The following is a 22,979-nucleotide window of genomic DNA, read 5'->3' on the forward strand; positions in this document are numbered from 1 at the left end:
TCATTCTACCTTACCTGTCATTCTCACTAGCTTTGGGCTGTCAGGATAGGGAGGGATGGAGCATGGGGAAATCACTCCAATCTGATTCTGTAACCCAGACTAATGGAGGAAAGGGGGCTCGTTGATTCTCTGCTGCTGAAGAGAGCTAGTATTTGAATAGATAAGTTGGGCCAAATGGCCTGTTTTTGTTTTAAACTCTGCGTACGATATATTTTTGATTTTATTTACTAATGTCACGTATTAGTATACAGTGAAAAGTATTATTTCTTGCATGCTGTACAGCCAAAGCATACCGTTCATAGAGAAGGAAAGGAGTGTGTGCAGAATGTAGTGTTACAGTCATAGCTAGGGTGTAGAGAAAAGATCAACTTACTGCGAGGTAGGTCCATTCAAAAGTCTGACGGCAGCAGGTCGGTTGGTAAGCAACCTCAGACTTTTGTATCTTTTTCCCGATGGAAGAAGGTGGAAGAGAGAATGCCCAGGGTGTGTGGGGCCCTGTTCGCCCTGGATATTCAGTCCTACTGAACCAAGGCAGATAAATGGAGGTAAGATGATCTAATTCAATACTGGAAAAGGCTCAAAGGGCTGAATGGCCTCCTCCTGCTCCTATCACAGCTGGCAGACTATAACGTTGAATTGTAAAAATTTCACGATAGAAGATTAAAAATGCTTCTCAGTAATCGAAGGCTGAAAGAGTGCAGATAAGTTCCTGCACTCAATCAATTCCTTTCAAAAGAACTGGGCTGCTGATGGTGAATGATTTAATTATGGAGAGATCGAAAGCTAGAAACATGCAAAGCTGGGTGGAAATTCTGGAAACAAGTGATGGCACTGTTGCCTCATAATGCCAGGGTTTGTTCCCTGGCTTGGGTCACTGTCTGTGTGGAGTCTGCATGTTCTTCCCCCATGTCTGCATGGGTTTCCTCTGGCTGCTCCGGTTTCCTCTGGCTGCTCCAGTTTCCTCCCACAGTCTGAAACACGAGTTAAATTCTCCCTCAGTGTAACCAAACGGGAGTGTGGCGACTAGGGGATTTTTCACAGTAGCTTCACTGAAGTTTTAATGTAAGCTGTCTTGTGACACTAATAAACAAGCTTTAAACTTTGCTGTAAGTTTATCACTCGTCTTCATCAGGAATGTTTGTTGAACAGGATTTCAATGTGATTCCATCTCGGTTATGAATCTGAGCTGTAAAATTTGTGCACAATCTAATTTAATTTACTGCCTGAAGACGAGGGCAGTGGAAAATCCTGTGCTCTTTCACTCTCTCAATCTGGCTGGCCTGTGGGGAAAACATTCAACTCCAGAGGAGCAACAGGAATACAAATCATTCTGTCCTGTCTCTGCCATGAACAATTGGTGTCTTTTTTAATTCATTTGTGGGACATGGGCATTGCTGGCTGGACCAACATTTATTGCCCATCCCTAGTTGCCCTTGAGAAGGTGGTGGTAAGCTGCCATCTTGAATTACTGCAGTCCACGTGCTGTGGGTTGACCCACAATGCTGTTAGGGAGGTAATTCCAGGATTTAGACCCAGTGACAGTGAAGGAACGGCCGATATATTTCCAAGTCAGGATGATGAGTGGCTTGGAGGGGAACTTGCAGGTTGTGGTGTTCCCATGTAGCTGCTGCTCTTGTCCTTCTAGATGGAACTGACCATGGGTTGGAAGGTGCTGTCTAAGGATCTTTGGTGAATCGCTGCAGTGCATCTTGTCGACGGTACACACTGCTGCTACTGAGTGTCAGTGGTGGAGGGAGTGAATGTTTGTGGATGGGGGGCCAATCAAGCGGGGCTGCTTTCTCCTGGATGGTGTCGAGCTTCTCGAGTGTTGTTGGAGCTGCACCCATCCAGGCAAGTGGGGAGTATTCCATCACACTCCTGACTTGTGCCTTGCAGATGGTGGACAGGCTTTAGGCAGTTAGTGTATTCCTAGTCTCTTGTGGCCACTTTGTTGATGTGGTGACATAATCGTGTTACCGTAAAATTGGCATGACTGCACTCCTTGGGGAGGAACGTGGGAGACAGGTTCTGAGTTGAATTCTTGGAACTAAATTAAAAACCTTAATAAGTCACGTCTGCGTGTCAGGAGATACAGAAGGAACCGACACGGAGCCTTGGCGCCCACTTCACATATTTGACACCCTGACACAGCAAGATGAGGATCGGTCTGTGTCAGGTTAAATGTGACTTTGCCCTTTTGTAAGGGGGGTGGGGTGGGGTTTCTTTTAAAAAGGTGGCCAGTTTCCAAAAACTTTGATTCGATTTGAAAAATTTGCAAAGTCTCTGTTCGTAAGATGTAACCAAAATTCATTTTAAACACAAAAAATCATAAAAACAGACAATACGTTAACAAATGGCCATTGGAGGTCTTCAGAGGGTCTGACAGCCCTGGTTCAGCACTATGAGACCGCTCCAAAGATCTGAGGCACTCAGCCAATATAAAGTTCAGTTATAGTTTTCATTATCGAGGATACATAGAGTTTTACAGTATGGGAACGAACCCTTTGGCCCAACTTGTCCATGCCACCCTTTTTTTAAACCCTTAAGCGAGTCCCAATTGCCCACATTTGGCCATTATCCCTCTATACCCATCTTACCCATGTAACTGTCTCAACGCTTTTTAAAAGACAAAATTGTACCCGCCTCTATGACTACCAGACACTCACCACCCTCTGTGAAAAAATTGCCCCTCTGGACTCTTTTGTTTCTCCCCCTCTCATCTTAAACCCATGCCCTCTAGTTTTAGACTCCCCTACCTTTGGGAAAAGCTATTGACTATCTCGCTGATCTATGCCCCTCATTATTTCATAGACCTGTATAAGATCACCCCTCAGTCTTCTACGCTCCAGAGATAAAAAGTCCCAGCCTATCCTTAAAACTCAAACCATCAAATCCCAGTAGCATCCGAGTAAATCTCTTCTGCACTCTTCTTAGTTTAATAGTATCCTTTCTGTATTAGGGTGACCAGAACTGTAAACTGAATTCCAAGTGTGGCCTTACCAAGTGTGGTCTTGTACAACTTCAACAAGGCGTCCCAACTCCTGTATTCAATGTTCTGACCTATGAAACCAAGCATGCCAAATGCTTTCTTCACCATTCTGTCCACCTGTGACTCCACTTTCAAGGAGCTATGAACATGTAGATATCTTTGTTCTGTCACTCTCCCCATGTGCTACCATTAACTGAGTAAGTCCTGCTCTGGTTCAGTCTACCAAAATGCATCACCTCACATTTATCTAAATTAAACTCCATCTGCCATTCGTCAGTTCACTGGCTCAATTGATCAAAATCCCATTGCAATTAGAGATAATCTTCTTCATTGTCCACTATGCCACCAATCTTGGTCTCATCTGCAAACTTCCTGACCATGCCTCCGATATTCTCATCCAAATCATTAATATAAATGACAAATAACAGTAGACCCAGCACTGATCCCTGAGGCGCACCACTGGTCACAGGTCTCCAGTTTGAAAAACAACCCTCTACAACCATCTGCTTCTGTCAAGAAGCCAATTTTGTATCCATTTAGCTTCCTCACCCTGGATCCTGTGAAATTAATCTTATGCAACAACCTACCCATGCGATACCTTGTCAAAAGCCATGTCGACAACATCAACTGCAGTACCCTCATCTACCTTCTTGGTTACACCTCCTCATCAGCTTAGATTCAATTTCATTTAGTGTTAACATGTCAGTCCAATACAAGACAGATGATCTCAGCCAATTGCAATATGCCACTCGATATAATAGTATTTAATTTGTCTTCCCACCTTGGCTGTGTCTACTTCCTGGTTGCTATGTAGTTAAGGATGTTTCCTTGTACTGTTTATCTCATCATTTTTAGATTCGGTCTCCCTGTAGCAACAGTGTTGTGCCCCTCCCTTAGCTCTTCTGCTGCCTCAACCCTCATCCATTCCTTCCTTTGTCACCAGTTATTCCAGTGCATTCCTGGACATGTTCCACCCTCAATGAATTGAAGGCCATCCTAACTCGCACCGTGTGACATTCCCCTCATCACTCCTCTAGGACTCTGGGTCTGTACTTATTGAAGTTTAGAAGGATGACGGGAGGAATCTTATTGAAATGTACTGGATACTGCGAGACCTGGATAGAGTGGAGGTGGTGAAAATGTTTCCATGAGTTGGAAAAACTAGAACCAGAGGGCACAACCTCAGACCAAAAGGATAATCCTTTAAAATAGAGATGAGGAGGAATTTCTTCAGCCAGAGAGTGGTGAATCTGTGGAACTCTTTGCCACAGAAGGCTGTGAAGGCCAGGTCATTGAGTGTCTTTAAGACAGAGTTAGATAGGTTCTTGCTTAATAGGGAGATCAGGGTTATGGGGAAAAGGCAGGAGAATGGGGATGAGAAAAATATCAGCCATGATTGAATGGCAGAGCAGTCTCGATGGGCTGAGTGGCCTAATTCTGCTCCTATGTCTTATGGTCTTACTCCTGTGCTCAGTGATCTCCACTCTTGTTTTAAAATTCTCATCCTTCATTTCAAATCCCTCCAAGGTCTCATCCCACTCCCCCTATCTGTGTGACCTCCTCAAGTCCTACAAAGCCTCGGAAATCTCTGTGGCCCACTGATTAATAATTGGTTAACTATTGGCAATTGTCTTTTAAGCTGCCTGGGCCCTCATCTGGATTTCCCCCCTAACGTTTTGATTTGATTTGATTTATTATTGTCACATGTATTGGGATTCAGTGAAAAGTATTGTTTCTTGTGTGCTATACAGACAAAACATATCGTTCATAGGGAAGGAAAGGAGAGGGTGCAGAGTGTAGCGTTACAGTCATAGCTGGGGTGCAGAGAAAGATCAACTTAATGTAAGGTAGGTTCATTCAAAAGTCTGAGGGCAACAAGAAAGAAGCTGTTCTTGAGTCAGTTGGACATGACCTAAGACTTTTGTAATTTTTTCTCAACGGAAGAAGGTGGAAGAGAGAATGTCCGGGGTGCATGGGGTCCTTAATTATGCTGGCTGATTTGCCGAGGCAGCAGGAAGTGTTGACAGAGCAAATGGACTGGGTTACGTTCATGACCCTTTGTGGTCTTGGGCAGAGCAGGAGCCATACCAAGCTGTGATACAACCAGAATGCTTTCTATGGTGCACCTGTAAAATTGGTGAGAGTCGGAGCTGATATGTCAAATTTCCTTAGCCTCTCTCCATCTCGAAGAGACCCCTGTGTCCAACCTTCTGATCACCTGCCTACTATCTACTCAATGCAATATCACATTTTGGCTTTGGATGTTTTGCTTGTGGTTGGCACGGTGGTACATTGCTGCCTCACCTGCTCCAGGGACCTAGGTTCGATTCCCTGGTTACTGTCTGTGCGGAGTTTGCACATTCTCCCTTGTCTGTACGGGTTTCCTCCGGGTGTTCCCATTTCCTCCCATAGTCCAAAGATGTGTGGGTTAGGTGGATTGGCCGTGCTAAATAGCCTCTTCTGTCCAAAACTGTATCCCAATGTATGTCGCAGGATGCGTAGGTTGGAGGGTTTAGCGGCATAAATATGCAGAATTAGAGGGGGATAGGATCTGGGTGGAATTGTTGCCGGTGCAGATTTGATGGGCCAGATGGCTTCCTTCTGCACTGTCGGGATTCTATGATTCAAAAGGATCCTATGTAAATGCTTATATTGATAGAGGGAGAGTAAGCCAGCGAATCACTGGCATGGAACTTCAAGGCACTCCCTTACGAACTGTGTTTGCTGCACTCCACCGTATACACGTGTTTAAGAAATGATAGATTTGTACTCGTAAGGTTTTACGTGTATGATTCATCTCATTTACTTTGCAGCTCTCACCAACATCAAGCTATGGGCCATCGACAGGCAGTGCTTCCAAACGATTATGATGAGGACAGGGCTGATAAAACACGCTGAGCACATGGAATTTCTTAGAAGGTGAGTGGGTGTGACTTCACCTCAGCAATTCCCGCCACATTCCCAGTGCTTTTCTGGACATTTTTCCCCAAGCTGAAATTTTGATTCTCCATCTTTTGGCCTGTCCATTTCCTGATTATTTCCCGGCATGTGACCTTTACTGGCTAGGACAGAATTTATTACCCATCCCTAATTGTCCCTTGAGAAGGTGGTGGGTGAGCCGCTGCCTTGAACTTGCTGCAGTCCGTATGGTGTAGGTGCACCCGCAGTACTGTTAGGGAGGGTGTTCCAGGATTGTTATTGGACATCAGTCAGTCCGTGTGGTGTAGGTACACCCGCAGTGCTGTTAGGGAGGGAGTTCCAGGATTTCGACCCAGTGACAGTGAAGGAACGGTAATATATTTCCAAGTCAGGATGGTGTATGAAGGGAACTTGCAGGTGGTGGCGTTCCTCATGCATCTGCTGCCCTTCTCCTTCAAGGGAACAACAATTCAGGGTTTTGGAAGGTGCTGTTGGAGGAGCCTTGGCAAGTAGCTGCAGTGCATCTTGTAGATGGTACAACCTCCCAACACTATGGTCAGTGGTGGAGGGAGTGAATGTTTACAGTAGCGGATAGATGGGGCTGCTTTGTCCTGGATGGTGTCGAACTTCTTGAGTGTTGTTGGAAGCTGCACCCATCCAGGCAAGTGGGGAGTATTCCATCACACTCCTGATTTGTGCCTTGTAGATTGATGGTGGACAGGCTTTAGGGAGTCAGGAGGTGAGTTACTCTCCATAGGATTCCCAGCCTCTGACCTGCTCTTGTAGCTGATGTATTTGTATAGCTGATAAGTTTCTGACCTGTTATTTTCTCCCCCAAACCCCTCCACTGCTTTCCCCCTCCCTTGCCTTCCTCCGTTATTCTACTTCCTATCTGCTGTCCCAAGAATTGAAGTTTTTTTTCCCCCCTAATTTTCAGGGTTAAGGCTGGAAGAGCCGCTGACACCAGAAGAAAAACAGACTTTTCTACCCCCCAGCGCCCTGACTGTGCTCCCACCTCCCTGTCCCCTTGTTTTCTGTGACACTCTCCTGTCCTCACTCCACTGGGTAAACTATTCTGAGTCCAAATCCTCACATTCCATAAATGCCCAGCGTAGCAGTGTCAGTGACTAGAGGGAGGGAAAAGAATTGGTAAACAATTATATATGCACAGATAGGCTCACAAAGAAGCAACATGTATGTTGTGTGTCTCATATGCATGCATTCACGCTACACACACACACACACATATATACATACACATACACATGCCACGCACACACACATGCCATGCATACAGGCATGCCACACGTACATGCCACACACACATCACATACTTGCTTACATCGCGCACGCGCACCACCCCCATATGCACGCACCGTAGGCACACCTGTGGGACACAGGGGATGTGTCCATGGTACATGCCTGGGAGTTAATGTTTCATTCATACCTGTCTATTTTGAATCCTTTAATTTCTGAAACATTGTCCTTTGAACGTTTTATTCATGTGGAGATTCTCTTCACGTCTTCATCGTAATGAAATATTCACATTCTTTGACGCCGAACATCAGATGAGCTTAGTATTTGTGGGGATTAATGAGTGATCCACTTGAAAGAAGCTTTACCCAAGAGAGAGAACTTTCACTGGCTATCGCAAAGATGCAGAATCCACTGTGACAGGTAGTTGGATTTTCATTATAGATCAGTCAGAGCCCCTCAACATCACCTTCCTTTCACACTGTGAACCTCACATTCTTTGTCTTTCTCACATCAGGCCAGCTGTCCCGAGGACATAATCTCTTCTTGCAATGCACAAATCTTTTTAACACCTTGTTCTGAAGTCCACAAATAACAGATCAAAGTACGCTCATGTCCAATAAGCTATGACGCATCCTTCACCTCATGGTCCTCATGTAACAACATTCATAAGGAGAGAATCATCGAATCCCTGCAGTGCAGAAGGAGGCAGTTCAGCCCATCGAGTCTGCACTGACCACAATTCCACCCAGACCCTATCCCCATAACCCCATGCATCTACCCTAGTTAGTCCCCCTGACACTAAGGAGCAATTTAGCATGGCCAATCCATCTAAACCACACGTCTTTGGACTGTGGGAAGAAACCGGAGGAAGCCCATGCAGACACGGGGAGAATTTGCAAACTCCACACAGACAGTGACCCGAGCCAGGAATCGAACCCAGGTCCCTGGCACTCTGAGGCAGAATTGCTAACCACTGTGCCACCCCATGAGAGAGGGACACACATGTTTGACACACCAGAGAACAATATCCTGAGAGAACATACGTGCTAAGACTAACAGTAGTCCTGCAGTGCAGAACCCATTTTAGTGCATTATTATAGCAATTTGTGCTACAGATCTTTGGTTCTTCCAATATACAAAATCTTAAACTCCCAAAGCTACTGTGTAGTCAAACATGAACTGTTGAAATACCAACAGCTTGGTCAAAGAGGGGGATTCTAAGAAGTATCTTCAAGGTGCGGGAGAGGTTTAGGGAGGGATATATGGTCTCAGGAACTGGAGGCGTGGGCTGGGGGGGGGGGCCAGTATTAGGAGAAACACAGAAACATATCAGAGGATACTAATTGAAGGTTACTGGCAAAAAGAATCAGGGATAACAGCAGGAAATATGTCCTTACACAACAAGTGGTTAGGATCTAGAATGCACTGCCTAACAGTGTGTTGCAGACAAACTGAATCATGGCTTTCAAAAAGAAATTGGATCATTAAATGAAATGAAAGAACGTTGTAGGACCATTGGAAAAGATAGGGATGTGGGAATTGTATGTTTTAGAGAGGGCTGGCACAGACTAAAAGGATGGAACGACCTCCCTCTGTGCCATTACTGTTCAATAATCCTTATGACCTTGGAGTCCTGGTGAAGCTACAGAAATAAAGAAGTGTGAGACCACAGAGAGACAAGGATGAGAATTTTAAAGTTGAGATGTTTGGAGGCTATTTTGTTAAATTCATTCATGGGGCATGGACGTCGCTGGTTGAGCCAGCATTTATTGTCCATCGCTAGTTGCCTGAGGGCAGTTGAGAACATTGCTGTGGCTTTAGAGTCACGTGTAGGCCAGACCAGATAAGGGCGGCAGATTTCCTTCCCTAAAAGGTATCAGTGAACCAGATGGGGTTTTCCAACAGTCAAAGTGGTTTCATCAGTAGAATCTTAATTCCAGATATTTTTATTGAATTCAAATTCCACCATCTGCCATGGTGGGATTCAAACCTGGGTCCCGAGGGCAGTAGCTGAGTTTCTGCCTCGAGCTAATACCACTAGGCCTCTGCTTAATTGACTGGGAGTCAGCAATTGGGTGAGCAGAATTTAGTGTGAGTTAGGATGCAGATATCACTGGGTATCAGCTAACCTTGGAGCTGGGACTATGGACAAAGATTCCAGCCAGCACTCTCTCTGAGCATGTAGTGCAGGAGCACTGAAAATGCTCTTCAACTGCTCAGTGTTACTCGTACATCCCAAAGAACTGTGCCACACAGGTGTTTATCGTGTGACTCTGCAGTGAGAGATCCTATGCATGCTTAGCCCTGTTTGTTTTGTTCTATGCAAAGACTTGATTTTAAGACATTTCTGCCTATGCAACTAACTCTGTTAAGGTTAAAAAATCGACTGCTAACTTGACTACATTTTAAAACTCAGAAGGCGTGCTGGGTTAACTGGCAATTGACTGCATTCCTGAAGGGTACACAATGCGAGCAAAAGGAGCTTTTCATAATAGTAGCTGGAAGGACTGTTTTTGCAGACAGACTGCTCATGAAAAGCACTGCATGCTCAATAATTAGATAAGGATTGAAATATATCTTCATTTCAGTACATATCAGGGCAGCACAGTGGTTAGCACTGCTGTCTCTCAATGCCAGGGACTTGGGTTCAATTCCTGGTTTGGGGTCACTGACTGCACATTCTCCCCATGTCTGCGTGGGTTTCCTCCAGGTGCTTCAGTTTCCTCCCACACTTGAAAGATGTGCGGGTTGGTGGATTGGCTATGCTAATTTGCCCCTGTGTCGGGGGGTTAGCACTACATACATGGGTTTACAGGGATAGGGCATGGGTGGGATTGTGTTTGGTGCAGACTCAATGGGCCAAATGGCCTCCTTCTGCACTGTAGGGAGTCTATGATTCCACATGTTTTTTACAGTTTGTTTTTGAGATCCTGTCCAGTACAGTACAGCTTAGCAGCCAATCTGAAATTTTCTTTTTACTGCTTCTGTCATGTAAAATTTCTTAAGTTCTGTTCAATAAAAGAAAATCATTTTCAAATTTGTACCAAGGGCCATTTCCTCATCTATTCAAACAAATGGATGGACCCTACAGCAGGTTGCTACAGGCTGTTTTTTTCTCCTGTCTCCCAGTCCTTTTTTGGGTCCAGACCTCGATGCAGTGTAGCAGAATCAGCCGCTGCCTTTGATTAACTCACTGAGGGAGAACTTAGCTTTTGTTCCCAATGGCATTAAACAAATAATCCCATCCCAGCCAGACAGAGCGACCAGTCCAACAAAGAAAACAAGTTCATTTTTCACTTTGTCTCTCTTTCTTGGCAAACCTTTCCCAATTTGTTTGTGAGAAAACAATTGTGGTCTTTCAAACAAGATTCTCGCTGTCTCTCCATTCTGCATCTTTTCTCCCTTCACTCCCACCATTGGGTCTCTCCTGCTCCCACAGCTACTGTGGCTGAAGCTGAGCTGGTCAGAGGGCTGAGACACCAAGTGGCTCCATGGAGATTCTAACAGATGGTCTCGATATTGATCAAAGGGCAGCACGGTGGCGCAGTGGTTAGAGCTACTGCCACACAGCGCCAGGGACCCGGGATCAATTCTGGTCTACGGTGATTGCCTGTGTGGAGTTTGCACATTCTCCCTTGTGGGTTTCCTCCCACACTCCAAGGATGTGCAGTTTAGGTGGATTGGCCGTGCTAAATTGACATCTATTGTCCAAAGATGTGCAGGTTAGGTGGACTGGCCATGCTAAATAGCCCCTTAGTGCCAGGGGGATTAGCAGGGTAAATATGCGGAGTTGCGGGGATAGGGTCTAGGTGGGATTGTTGTCGGTGCAGGTTTGATGGGTCGAATGGCCTCCTCCTGTACTGTTGGGATCTAGGATTGAATGAAATTGTTCTCAAACTAGATATTGACTCTTTCCTCCAGAATTAACAATTCACTTAAAAAAAACTCATGACTGTGGACTGTGCAATTTCTGATCGTGTGGTTTAATTGCAGGACCACGGGTGGCGTTTCTTGTCTCTGGGTGCTTGTGATAGGAGAGCCATAGCGAATGCTCATTCACACACACCACCTTCTTTCTCTCCACAGTGTCCCTTCCTTCCGCAATCTTCAGGAGGAGGTTCTGAGTAAACTGGCTGACGTGCTGGAGGAGGTACTGATGAGGCTCAGTGATCCCTTTGTCCCATGTTCTGTCACTTTGATTAATGGGGATTTCTTCCGGTAGTTTGCTCGGATAAGATGTCTCTTAACTTTGTGTTTCCATTGCACCTGCAGGCTGCCTTGTGGAGCAGTCCAGTCTCAGCCTGGATGTTGCATCATGTCGGTAGCACCTTAAGTAGAGGAGCATTCATAACCATCTTGTGGATTCTGCATCTATTCCATCTAAGAGATAGCCTTTCACCGACTGACTGAAATTGGTTATTTTAACCTGACAGAGCAGCACGGTGGCACATTGGGTTCACACTGCTGCCTCACTGCTCCAGGGACCCGGGTTTGATTCCCGGCTTGGGTCACTGCCTGTGTGGAGTCTGCATGTTCTCCCTGTGTCTGAGTGGGTTTCCTCCCACATGCCAAAAGATATGCTGGTTAGCTGCTAAATTCTCCCCCAGTGTACCCGAACAGGAGTGTGGCGACTAGGGGGGTTTTCACAGTAACTTCATTGCAGTGTTAATGTAAGCCTAACTTGTGACACAAATACATAAAGACTGGATGCATCCAGGTTAATGTTTTTAAGGCAAGGACAGATAAATTTTTGAACAGTAAAGGAATTCAGGTGAGCGGGCGGGTAAGTGGAGCTGAGTCCACAAGAAGATCAGCCATGATCTTATTGAATGGTGGAGCAGGTTCGAGGGGCTAGGTGGCCTACTCCTGCTCCTAGTTCTTACGTTCTTATGAGATGGTTTTGGTGATATCATCACATTCGGTGCTGCCGAGCACAGTGCATTGCATTCCAGATGGCTGTACTTCTCCACAATGTGAATGCCAACAGTTTAGAACCCAGAGTTGAGGGCAGCATTAGAGTGTACTTCTGGAAGGGAGGGCGAGTGGTGGCGTGTGTGTGTGCGCACGTGTGCATGTGTTTTTCTGTATGTAACTGTGTGTATGTGTGCATGTGGATGTGTATGTGTGTGTGTGCTGCATGCATTTTTGTGTGTGTGTGTGTGTGTGTGTGTGTGTGTGTGTTTGGAGAGGCAGTGGTTGAGGGTTGTTCAGAGTAAATCACTGAAGGGAAATTGGAATGGAAGCCTGATTGCTTGTACCTCTCCCGTTAAACACAACATTATTGCATCCTTGATATTTGATTTGGTTTTGTTGTTCTTACATCTTCGGTTAGTTTATCTGCAATTTAGTCATTGGGTTGGTATTGTTTATGCATGAGCGTATGTGTGCAAAACAAACGGATCACATAAGATAACGTGCAGCAGTTCGTTTTGCTACCAGGGTGTGTGTTTGTGTTTGTGTGTGTGTGTGTGTGTTCATTGAAGGTCACAACCTGTGATTGATTGGAAATTTGGGTCAGTTTGATGCCAGATTTATATTCCATGCATGTTCTCTATTTACTTCCAAAAATCTTCATTTTACACATTCTGATTCCTGCCAGCTACTTTCTGGTGTTAGGAGAGTTTGTCCTGCAGTATATTTTTAAATCTAACGCAAAATCTTCATTTTACACATTCTGATCCCTGCCAGCTACTTTCTGGTGTTAGGAGAGTTTGTCCTGCAGTATATTTTTAAATCTAACGCAAAAATGGGTGTCCATGAAAGTAGGACAGCTGAAACGAGATGGATGATGACCATTATTCAGCCTGGGTAGAATGATGTGTCTCTGCACAGACTGTGCCACCGCCTCCCTACATCTATAATCTTCCTTATCCCTTATCCTTAAAACCTCACTATCTCTCCTTTGCTCCAAATCGGGCTTCTTGTCCATCCCCCATTCCCTTCACTCCACCCAGTGCAACCGAGTCTTCAGCTGTCAAAGCTCTAAGCTTTGCAATTCCCTACCAAGCCTCTCTGCCTCTTCTAAGACGCTCCTTAGGGTGGCACAGTGGTTAGCACTGCCACCTCACAGTGCCAGGGACCTGGGTTCGATTCTTGGCTTGGGTCACTGTCTGTGTGGAGCTGCCCGTGTCTGTGTGGGTTTCCTCCGGGTGCTCCGGTTTCCTCCCACACTCCAAACGACGTGCTGGCCGGTTAGCTGGATTGGCCATGCTAAATTGCCCCTTGTTGTCGGGGGAGATGAGCAAGGTGAATGTGTGGGTTTATGGGGCTAGGGCATGGATGGGATTGTTGCCAGTGCAGGGTCAAAGTTTAAAGTTTATTAATTAGTCACAATTAATGCTGCAATGAAGTTCCTGTGAAATTCCCCTGGGGTCAGTGGGCCGAATGGCCTCCTTGAGCAATGTAGGGAATCTATGATTCTTAAAACCAACCTCTTGTTATCTGTCCTAATAGTTCCTTATGTGGTTTAGTGTCTTGTTTAATCTGATAACCCTCCTGTAAGCAGCATGGAACTTTTCTTTTTTGCTGCATTTAATGCAGCATGTTAAGAGATGGGGCAACGATCAGGACTCGTCTGAAACATTAACCTGTCTTTTTTTCGGACAGGAGCTGCCTGACCTGCTGTGCTTTGCTAGTTTCTGTGTCAAATCACTGGCAGCTTTCCAGTTCATGGTGAACTGTTAATTCTGCAATTGTATGTCCCTGATCAGTCTGCAGCGGGGGGGAGGAGGTGGGGGTGTGGCAGATGTGTTTGGCAGGGATGGAAAGAGGCTCAGATAATTAGGTTCCAATCTCTGACCCATCCTCCCTCCAAGGGTGGCACAGTGGTTAGTATTGCTGCCTTACAGTGCCAGGGACGTAGGTTCAATTCCCAAATTGGGTCACTATCTGTGTGGAGTTTGCACATTCTCCCTGTGTCTGCATGGGTTTCCTCCAGGTACTCCGGTTTCCTCCCACAGTCCAAAGATGTTCAGGTTGGCCGTGCGAAATTGCCCCTTAAAGCCCCATGATGTGTCGGTTAGGAGGATTAGTGAGGTAAATACTTGGGGTTAGGGGGAAAGGGGCTGGGTAGGATGCTCTGTAGAGAATTAGTGTAGAATTGTCCATGCTAAATTGACCCGAATATCAGGGGAATTAGCAGGCTAAATATATGGGGCTACAGGATTATGCCTGGGTGGGATTGTGGTTGGTGTAGACTCGATGGGCTGAATGGCCTCCTTCTGCACTGTAGGGATTCTGTGATTCAGAATGGCATCTTTCAGCACTGTAGACTTTCTATGATAGAAGAGCAACCAAAAATCTATCTATCTCCCTCTTGAAGGCTCAGATGTGGTACATCCCCTTTGGGGGAGTGATGTAGATGTCCAATCCCTTTGGTATGAGAAACTTATTTCTAATTTCCCTCTGGAGTTTGGTCTCTTTGATTTCCCAACCTGAAGAAATAGTTTCACCTGAGTTCACCCTATCAAATCTTCTTGAACATCTTGATCTGGTCACCTCGACACTCAAGGAAACACCTCCACGTTTGTGTCACAAGGTGAGCTGTACCTGGTGCACTCTCATATCCATTGATCAGAGTCCCTTCATTAGGTCTCACTCAGTATTACTCTGGCAAGTGCTGTGACCCATTGAGAAAGGGGATGTGGTTATCCCAGTCACATTGAGATGTTCTCATGTTACTTTGCAGACTCATTATGAAGAGGGTGATTACATCATCAGGCAGGGAGCCAGTGGAGACACTTTCTTTATCATCAGCAAGGGGAAGGTAAGCATGGTGTCAGTGCCAGGCTCTGGGCAACATGTGGTACATACCAGCTCACATCTGGGCAACACACAGTATATACCAGCTCACACTTGGGCATTAAACGGTAGAAAGAAACTCTCACCTGTGCAACAAACGGTGGATACCAGCTCACACCAGGCAACACGTGGTATATGCAATGGGATTCAGGGTGATTTATATATAGGATAACGGGTGCCTGGGAGTGAGTTACAGACTGGAACCGAATCGAGGGGTTTGGGATGGTTTATACGGAGGATAACAGATTCCCAGGAGTGAGTTACAGACTGGAATCTAATTAACGGGTTCGAGGTGGTTTATATATTCAATAACAGATACCAGGAGTGAGTTACAGACTGGAATCTAATCAAGGTATTTGGGTTGGTTTGTACGGAGGGTAACAGATTCCCGGGAGTCAGTTACAGACTGGAACCTAATCAAGGGGTTTAAGGTGGTTTATATATTCAATAACAGATACATAAGAACATAAGAAATAGGAGCAGGAGTAGGCCATCTAGCCCTTCGAGCCTGCCCCGCCATTCAATAAGATCATGGCTGATCTGTTGTGGCTCAGTTCCACATTCCCGCCCTCTCCCCATAACCCTTAATCCCCTCTCTTATCAAAAACCCATCAACCCGCGTCTTAAAAATGTTTAGCGAGGTAGCCTCCACCACGTCAACGGGCAGAGAATTCCAGAGATTCACCACCCTTTGAGTGAAGAAGTTCTTCCTCAACTCCGTTCTAAACCGCCCCCCACTTTATCTTAACGCTGTGCCCCCTAGTCCTACTGTCCTTTCTGAGCGGGAAGAGCCTCTCCACCTCTATCCTATCCATCCCATTCATCATCTTATACATCTCAATGAGATCTCCCCTCATTCTTCTAAACTCTAACGAGTACAAGCCTAGTTTATTCAGCCTCTCCTCATAGCTCAACCCCCTCAACTCTGGCATCAGCTTAGTAAACCTCCTCTGCACTCCCTCCAAGGCCAAAATATCCTTGCGTAAGTACAGCGCCCAAAACTGCACACAGTACTCCAGCTGTGGCCTCACCAATGCCCTATACAGCCGCAGCAAGACCTCCCTACTTTTATATTCAATCCCCCTCGCTATGAAGGCCAGCATCCCATTAACCTTCCTGACCACCTGCTGTACCTGCAAACTGGGTTTTTGCGACTCATGCACAAGGACCCCGAGGTCCCTCTGCACTGTCGCCTGCTGCAGTTTTTCACCATGTAAGTAATAATCCTTCCTACCATTATTCCTACCAAAGTGGACCACCTCGCACTTGCCAACATTAAATTCCATTTGCCAGTTCCTGGCCTATTCGCCCAGCCTATCTAGATCCTTCTACAGACTCTCCACACCCTCCGCGCAATTTGCTGTTCCACCAATCTTGGTGTCATCAGCAAATTTTGACACCATACACTCGGTTCCCTCCTCCAGATCATCTATATAAATGGTAAACAGCTGAGGCCCCAGCACCGACCCCTGGGGCACTCCACTGGTCACCAACCGCCAATCCGAATAGCACCCATTGACCCCCCACTCGCTGCCTCCTATTTGACAACCAACCCTCTATCCACGCTAACACCCTACCCCCAACTCCATGCCCCCCTGACCTTCTGCAATAACCTCTTGTGAGGCACCTTCTCAAACGCCTTCTGAAAATCAAGAAAGACCACATCCACCGGCTCTCCTCTATCCACCGCCCTAGACACATCCTCATAGAACTCCAGATACCCGGGAGTGAGTTACAGACTGGAATCGAATCGAGGGGTTCGGGGTGGTTTATATCTCGAATAACAGTTACCCGGGAGTGAGCTACAGACTGGAATCTAATCAAGGGGTTCGGGGTGGTTTATATATAGAATAACAGATACGCGGGAGTGAGTTACAGACTGGAATCGAATTGAGGGGTTCGGGGTGGTTTATATATAGAATAACAGATACCCGTGAGTGAGTTATAAACTGAAAGCTAATCGAGGGGTTTGGGGTGGTTTATTTATAGAAAAACAGATACCTGGGAGTGAGAATGTAGTCAGTAAGTTCATATGATTTATAAACAGAATAACAGACATCCCGGGAGTGAGATAGAGACTGGAATTTAATCGATAAGTTCGCATGGTTTAAATATAAGCTCTCAGGTTTCTATAGAATTGGCTTTTTAAGCGATTCTGGCAACATTCACAGCAGCTTGGTTGTACTCAGTGAGTCTTGGATTGAAGCGGCTCAAAGGCGTCTTTCTTAGCATCTGTTCCTGTAATATTTGCTCTTTGCCGACTGCCAGCTGCTTTGCTTTTGTCCACCAGGTGAATGTGACACAAGATGAATCGAAAGATGGAGAGGGAGACTGTCCCACCACTCTATCCAGGGGAGACTGGTTTGGAGAGAAGGCTCTACACGGGTACGTTTATTGTCTCAGATTGAGCGTACCTGCTCCAGCTCTTCTGAAACTCAACGCTTGTGAATGTTGAAATAAACGATTGGTGCTGGGGTGGTGCAGGAAAAGCCAAAGGTAGCTCAGTGGTAGCCAGTCTGATCTCTGAGCCAGGTGGAACACACCGGCTGAAAGGGGTGGGTGGAAGCAGATGGAATGGAACTTCTATCCAGAGGTGGATAAAGGGGAACAAAAACTGTCAGAGATGGGGAAGGAGTAGGGTCAGTGGGATTACTTGGATAGGTCCTTCAAAGAGCTGGCTCAGGCATGATGGGCCAATTGGTGTTTAACAATTCTCTGGATCTCAGCCGGATATGTCTTGGTGCAGTGTAGAGTTTGAACTGGCCTTTGTTCCAGAAATGAAAAGCAGCCTGAGGTTCCTGATTCCTACGCACTGACACTTCAGTCAAGCCTTGGGGTACTGTGTGCTCAGTGAGGTCCAGGTACTGGTGTGGAGTGTGAGAGTCCTGAACAATCGGGAAGAGACATAAGAGGCTGGGTGGAAAGCAGCGAGACTGCAGAAACTTGTCTCACTCACAGTATTTGATGGTGAAAGAATTGATCTCCTGTTTTCGCTAATATATCCACTCTTTTTCCCCACTAGGGAAGACGTAAGGTTGGCCAATGTAATTGCGGCGGAGGATGTGATTTGCCTGGTGATTGACAGAGAGTGAGTAGCTTCAATCTGAGTTATTTCATTCAAAGGTCACGTTTTACAAAGCATTGATGTCCATCTAACTGCACCTAAACTTCTGATGTTCCAGTGCACTTACGTTGCATGCAATCTGCCACTTAGAGTGAAAACTCTTAAGTGTGAGTGTGCAGAAGAGAGACCAGCATTCAGTTCTACCTGAGTGGATGGTTGCGTTCTGTGTCCCATTCCATAGTACCAACCCCACAACACAAAGTCCAGCTTCAGGCCATAGCTGACCATTGCTGTCAGTACCTGGGATACCCCAGCCATGCGAGGAGCTTCCTCCCTCCCCTTCCTTCTCAAAACTTTCTGAAACCAAACCTTGTCACCTTATTTTTGTTTGACATCTGGGCAGGCCTGGGAGGGTGCTACACTGTTGGAGGAACCATGTTTCCAGTGAGATGCTAAGTGTTATAATGCGGAAGTGGATTCCCCTTCTCCGAGAACTAACACCTAATCACTCAAAGAGGAGTACCTCATCCTTGGATCTGTCAAAGTGAGTGTGAAGTGGGAAGATCTGCTTTTCAGCAACTCCAAGTGGTTAAATCAAAATAAGTACCTGAGATACACTCTCCAAAATCAACAAGTAACAATTTATTTATCTAACAGTGAACAGATTAAACTATTAACAACCCGAAAAAAACAAAATTCTAATGGAATGCTGGTCAGTTAAATACAATTCCCACTCATTAACAAAATAAAATTTAGTGACTCTCTCAATAAAAACCAGATTTGGCATCTTCCAGATGTCTGGGCCTTCTCTGTTGATTTGTCTGTCAGGAACTTCTGTCTTCTTTGGAATCTTTGCTATCGAGGTGATGCTTTCTCTTAAGACATAAATGAGAATATAAGAGCCAGCAGTTCTCTCTCTCTGTTTCCAGAGTTGAGAGCTGAACTAATAGCTGTTACTCTGGCAGATGGCAGTTGCTTTGTGCTTTTTGTCCCACTGCGCCCTTCCTTTTATACCTGTGATGACATATCAATATCCCCCACAAGAGGATTGGTCCTAGGTTACCAAAACCATCAGATTTAAATTTAATAGGTTCTTGGTATCTCAGTGCTGAATGCAAATTGATTGGCTAAATTCAAAAGCCTGTTGCCTTGATAACACTGCTGCTTGGCCTTTCAATACAAATGTTTTAGTTTGGATACTCTGTGTTCACACACTTTTTCGAAATCTCGAAACACAGGAAAAGCCCCACCTTTTAACATGCAATTTTACAATGACTCTCCCCAACTTTGCGACACTAAGCCAAAGTCTCATCTGTTCTGTTGGCTGAGTGTTAAAGATCTCATGGCTCTACTTTGAAGTACAGCAGGGGAGTTTCTCTTTGGTGTCCTAACCCCAAAAGTTACCTTCAAACAACATTGCAAACACAGAGGATAGTTTCCTCATTTGTGGTGCTTGCCATCTCTGTGAAAAGATTAGTGAGGAGCTGGATGTGAGATGGTCGCTTGTTTATCAGAGAATAGTGAGCCTGTGGAATGTGTTGTCGAAACCGTCAGTTTCGTATTATCATTTAGTACATCCAAATCCCTCCACATGATCACCTTGGAGAGGTGAGGCAAGGGGGAAAATCCCAAGTCAGTTGAAGGGGAAAAAATGTAGAGCCACTTCTTGATATTGAAGATGCGGCCTGCAGACAACGAGAGATCGAGCCTTCCTTGTTCTGATCCTAAACTACTGAATCAGCACAAGTTGTCTACACGATCACAGTCCATTCCCTTCATTCTCTAATAAACCCTGATCAGATCAGGAGATTGTGACAACAGTGGAAAAAGCAAACTCTAACTGATCCTTTTATTGATCGTCTGTGTCTCCTACTCTTGAGTTACCCTGAATTGCTACATTCACCTGGGCACAGTCTCAACAATATGATGTCTTACTGTTTGATCTTAGTTCATCTATGAATGAAGTACATCTTTGATTTGATTTATTATTGTTGCGTTTGTTGGGATACAGTGAAAAATATTGTTTCTTGCGCTCCAGACCATAAGACCATGAGATTTGGGAGCAGAATTAGGGCACTCGGTCCATCAGGCCTGCTCTGCCATTCAATCATGGCTGATAAGATTCTCATCCCCATTCTCCTGCCTTCTTCTCAAACCCTTAATCCCTTTATTGATCAAGAACCTTTCCATCGCTGTCATAAAGACACTCAATGACCTGGCCTCCACAGCCCTCTGTGGCAAAGAGTTTCACATTCACCACCATCTGGCTAAAGAAATTCCTTCTCATTCTATGTTTTAAAGGAGCATCCCTTCACTCTGAGGTTGCGCCCTCGAGTTCTATCCTCTCCGACGAGTGGAAACATCTTCTCCATGTCCACTCTACCTGGGCCTCTTAGTATTCTGCAATTTTGCGTCCTATACAAAGCTTACCATTCATAGAATACATAGGGGAGAAGGAAAGGAGAGGGTGCAGAATACTGTGTTGCAGTTACAGGTAGGGTGAAGAGAAAGATTAGCTTAATATATGATAGGACTATTCAAAAGTCTGACGGCAGCAGGGAAGAAACCCAGCTATCGTGTGTCAGGCAACGGTAAATGTCTTAACAAAGATAAATCCCTTTTTATAATCCACTTCAGTGCAATTAAGGCTTTCAGTTGTGTTTCTATTTGTGAGGTTGCTGTGCTCTATATGTGTTGGTCAGTAACTAGTAAACTCTCCACAGCTGTTTGTCACGTGTTAGTCAGTGGCTGGTTAATCCCGTTATAAATGGGTGAAATGGTGACTGCCGTCTGTCATTCTGTAATGAATTGGATGTGATACTGGTGAACAAATGGCCACGGGGCTGCAGTGAACTACATTCCTCGACTGAAAGGTTCCCCATCTGAATTATACACTGGTCAGTGAGGGGAGATTGGATGGTTGAATGTGGAAGAATCCATGGCTTTAAGTTTTAAATCTTTTTCTGTCTGCAGCTCATTCCGACAGTTAACTGGGAGCTTAGAAGATGTCTCTAGTCGAGAATACGAGAGTGCAGAGATGCAAGCACAGTGAGTATGAATCCATCAGGTATCCACTCCTTCTTATTGCTTAGTCCACAATAAATTATAGAGGAAGATAACTTATAGAGGAAGCTTGGTCAGTGTGATTGCAGGTCCACAAGTTCAGTCCATAGTCCAAAGATGTGCGGGTTAGGTGGATTGGCCATGCTAAATTGCCCCTTAGTGACAAAGATGTGCAGCATAGGTGGATTGACCATGCTGAATTGCCCCCTACTATTTAAAGATGAGCGGATTAGATGGATTGGCCATGCTAAATTGACCCTTAGTGTCAGGGGGTCGAGAAGGGTAAATATGTGGGATTATGGGGACAGAGCCTGGATGGGATTGTGGTCAGTACGGGCTCAAGGGGCTAAATGGCTTCCTTCTGCACTGTAGGATTCTGTGATTATTTTTTTCCCCATTTCCAATCAAATCAATTGGACTATGAGAACGGCACTGAGCAAAAAGACAGAACAAGCTCCAAATCTTAGCTGAAATGCCAACTCCATTTCAGTGCACTGAAATTGTGAGCCCTCAAGGTGTGTTTGATATTCCCCTCTTGAATGTCCTTACGTCTTTGTGTGTTACAAGCAGGGTTTCTCACTCTAATGTTACTATCTGGAACTGGGGTTTCAGTCTGTCAATATCCTCCCCCATTACCACGTGCCTGGCATCAGGCTGGGAAATATTCTCTCTGTCCCTCCCTATCCCTCCTTTCCTCAGCACCATCGACCAGGTAATTATTCACCGGGGGATTCCACTAACAGCCTCATACCTGCTGGTGAATCCAGTCACTCCTCTTCCCGCTGTCTGTAGGCAAGTGACTAACCTTTGAACATATATACAGAGAATCAACAGAAGATAGAACAGAAGAACAGAAATTCGAGGATCGGCACGGTGGCACAGTGGGTTAGCACTGCTGCCTCACAGCGCCAGGGACCTGGGTTCAATTCCCAGATTGGGTCACTGTCTTTGCAGAGTCTGCATGTTCTCCCCGCAGAGTCTGCGTGGGTTTCCTCCTAGTGCTCCGGTTTCCTCCCACAGTCTGGCAGATGTGCTGGTTAGGTGCTAAATTCTCCCTCAGTGTAACCCGATCAGGCGCCAGGGTGTGGCAACTGGGGGATTTTCACATTGACTTCATTGCAGTGGTAATGCAAGCCTACTTGTGACTCTAACAAATAAACTTAAAAACTTCAAAGTTAACCTCTACAACCCCTGTGGCTGCCTCCAAACTCTTCCCAGGGTTGGCGAGCCCCACTCGCGTTAATGGCCCTTGCCCCAGAGCCACAGTTAGAACATTCAGGACACTTCCTGTCGGAATGGGTTTGCCGAGTGGGAGATTTTTCTGACTCTGCGCTCCTGACCCCCAGGGGTGAGAGCGGGGGGGGGGGGGGGGGGGGAGGAATGATTCAGGCCAATGACTGAGCTGGACTGATCAGAGTCAGAGGGCTTTTCTTCAGGTGGAGACACCTGGGCCAGTCTTGCTGTCCACACTCCACCGCCTCCTACAAGACTGTAATCTACAAGACTGCACCTGTCGTCTTTATGTGTTTATTTGTTTATGAATAGCCTAACTCAGGTTCACGCTTGCAGCTCCATCTCCCAGCTCGCATGACTTCTTTCAATTGCGAAGTCACTTTGCCAAGTTACTTGTCGTAAAGTTTTGACGTTTATGTATAATCACAAGTCAGGCTTACATTGACAGTGCAATGAAGTTGCTGTGAAATTCATCCAGTTGCCACACTCCGGTGCCTGTTTGTGTCAATCCACCTAACCAGCACATCTTTGGAGTGTGGGAGGAAATCAGAGCACACGGAGAAAACCCACACAGACACAGGGAGAACATGCAATCTCCAGACAATGAACCAAGCCGGGAATCAAACCCGGGTCCCTGACCCTATGAGGCAGCAG

General features: G+C 45.7%; 1 protein-coding gene across 1 annotated transcript in view; it reads left to right on the forward strand.

Moving 5' to 3' along the window:
- The window catches only part of LOC145361168 (cGMP-dependent protein kinase 1-like), a 99,513-nt gene that overhangs the window by 49,570 nt on the left and 26,964 nt on the right, over nucleotides 1-22,979 (forward strand). Inside the window, 6 exon segments of the mRNA XM_080216787.1 lie at nucleotides 5,803-5,908; nucleotides 11,252-11,315; nucleotides 14,853-14,930; nucleotides 17,256-17,350; nucleotides 17,988-18,053; nucleotides 21,003-21,077. Coding sequence (XP_080072913.1) covers nucleotides 5,803-5,908; nucleotides 11,252-11,315; nucleotides 14,853-14,930; nucleotides 17,256-17,350; nucleotides 17,988-18,053; nucleotides 21,003-21,077 — 484 coding nt within the window.

The sequence above is a fragment of the Carcharhinus amblyrhynchos genome, chromosome 34, assembly GCF_965287045.1.
Source record: "Carcharhinus amblyrhynchos chromosome 34, sCarAmb.v2.hapA, whole genome shotgun sequence".
NCBI classification, from domain to species: domain Eukaryota; kingdom Metazoa; phylum Chordata; class Chondrichthyes; order Carcharhiniformes; family Carcharhinidae; genus Carcharhinus; species Carcharhinus amblyrhynchos.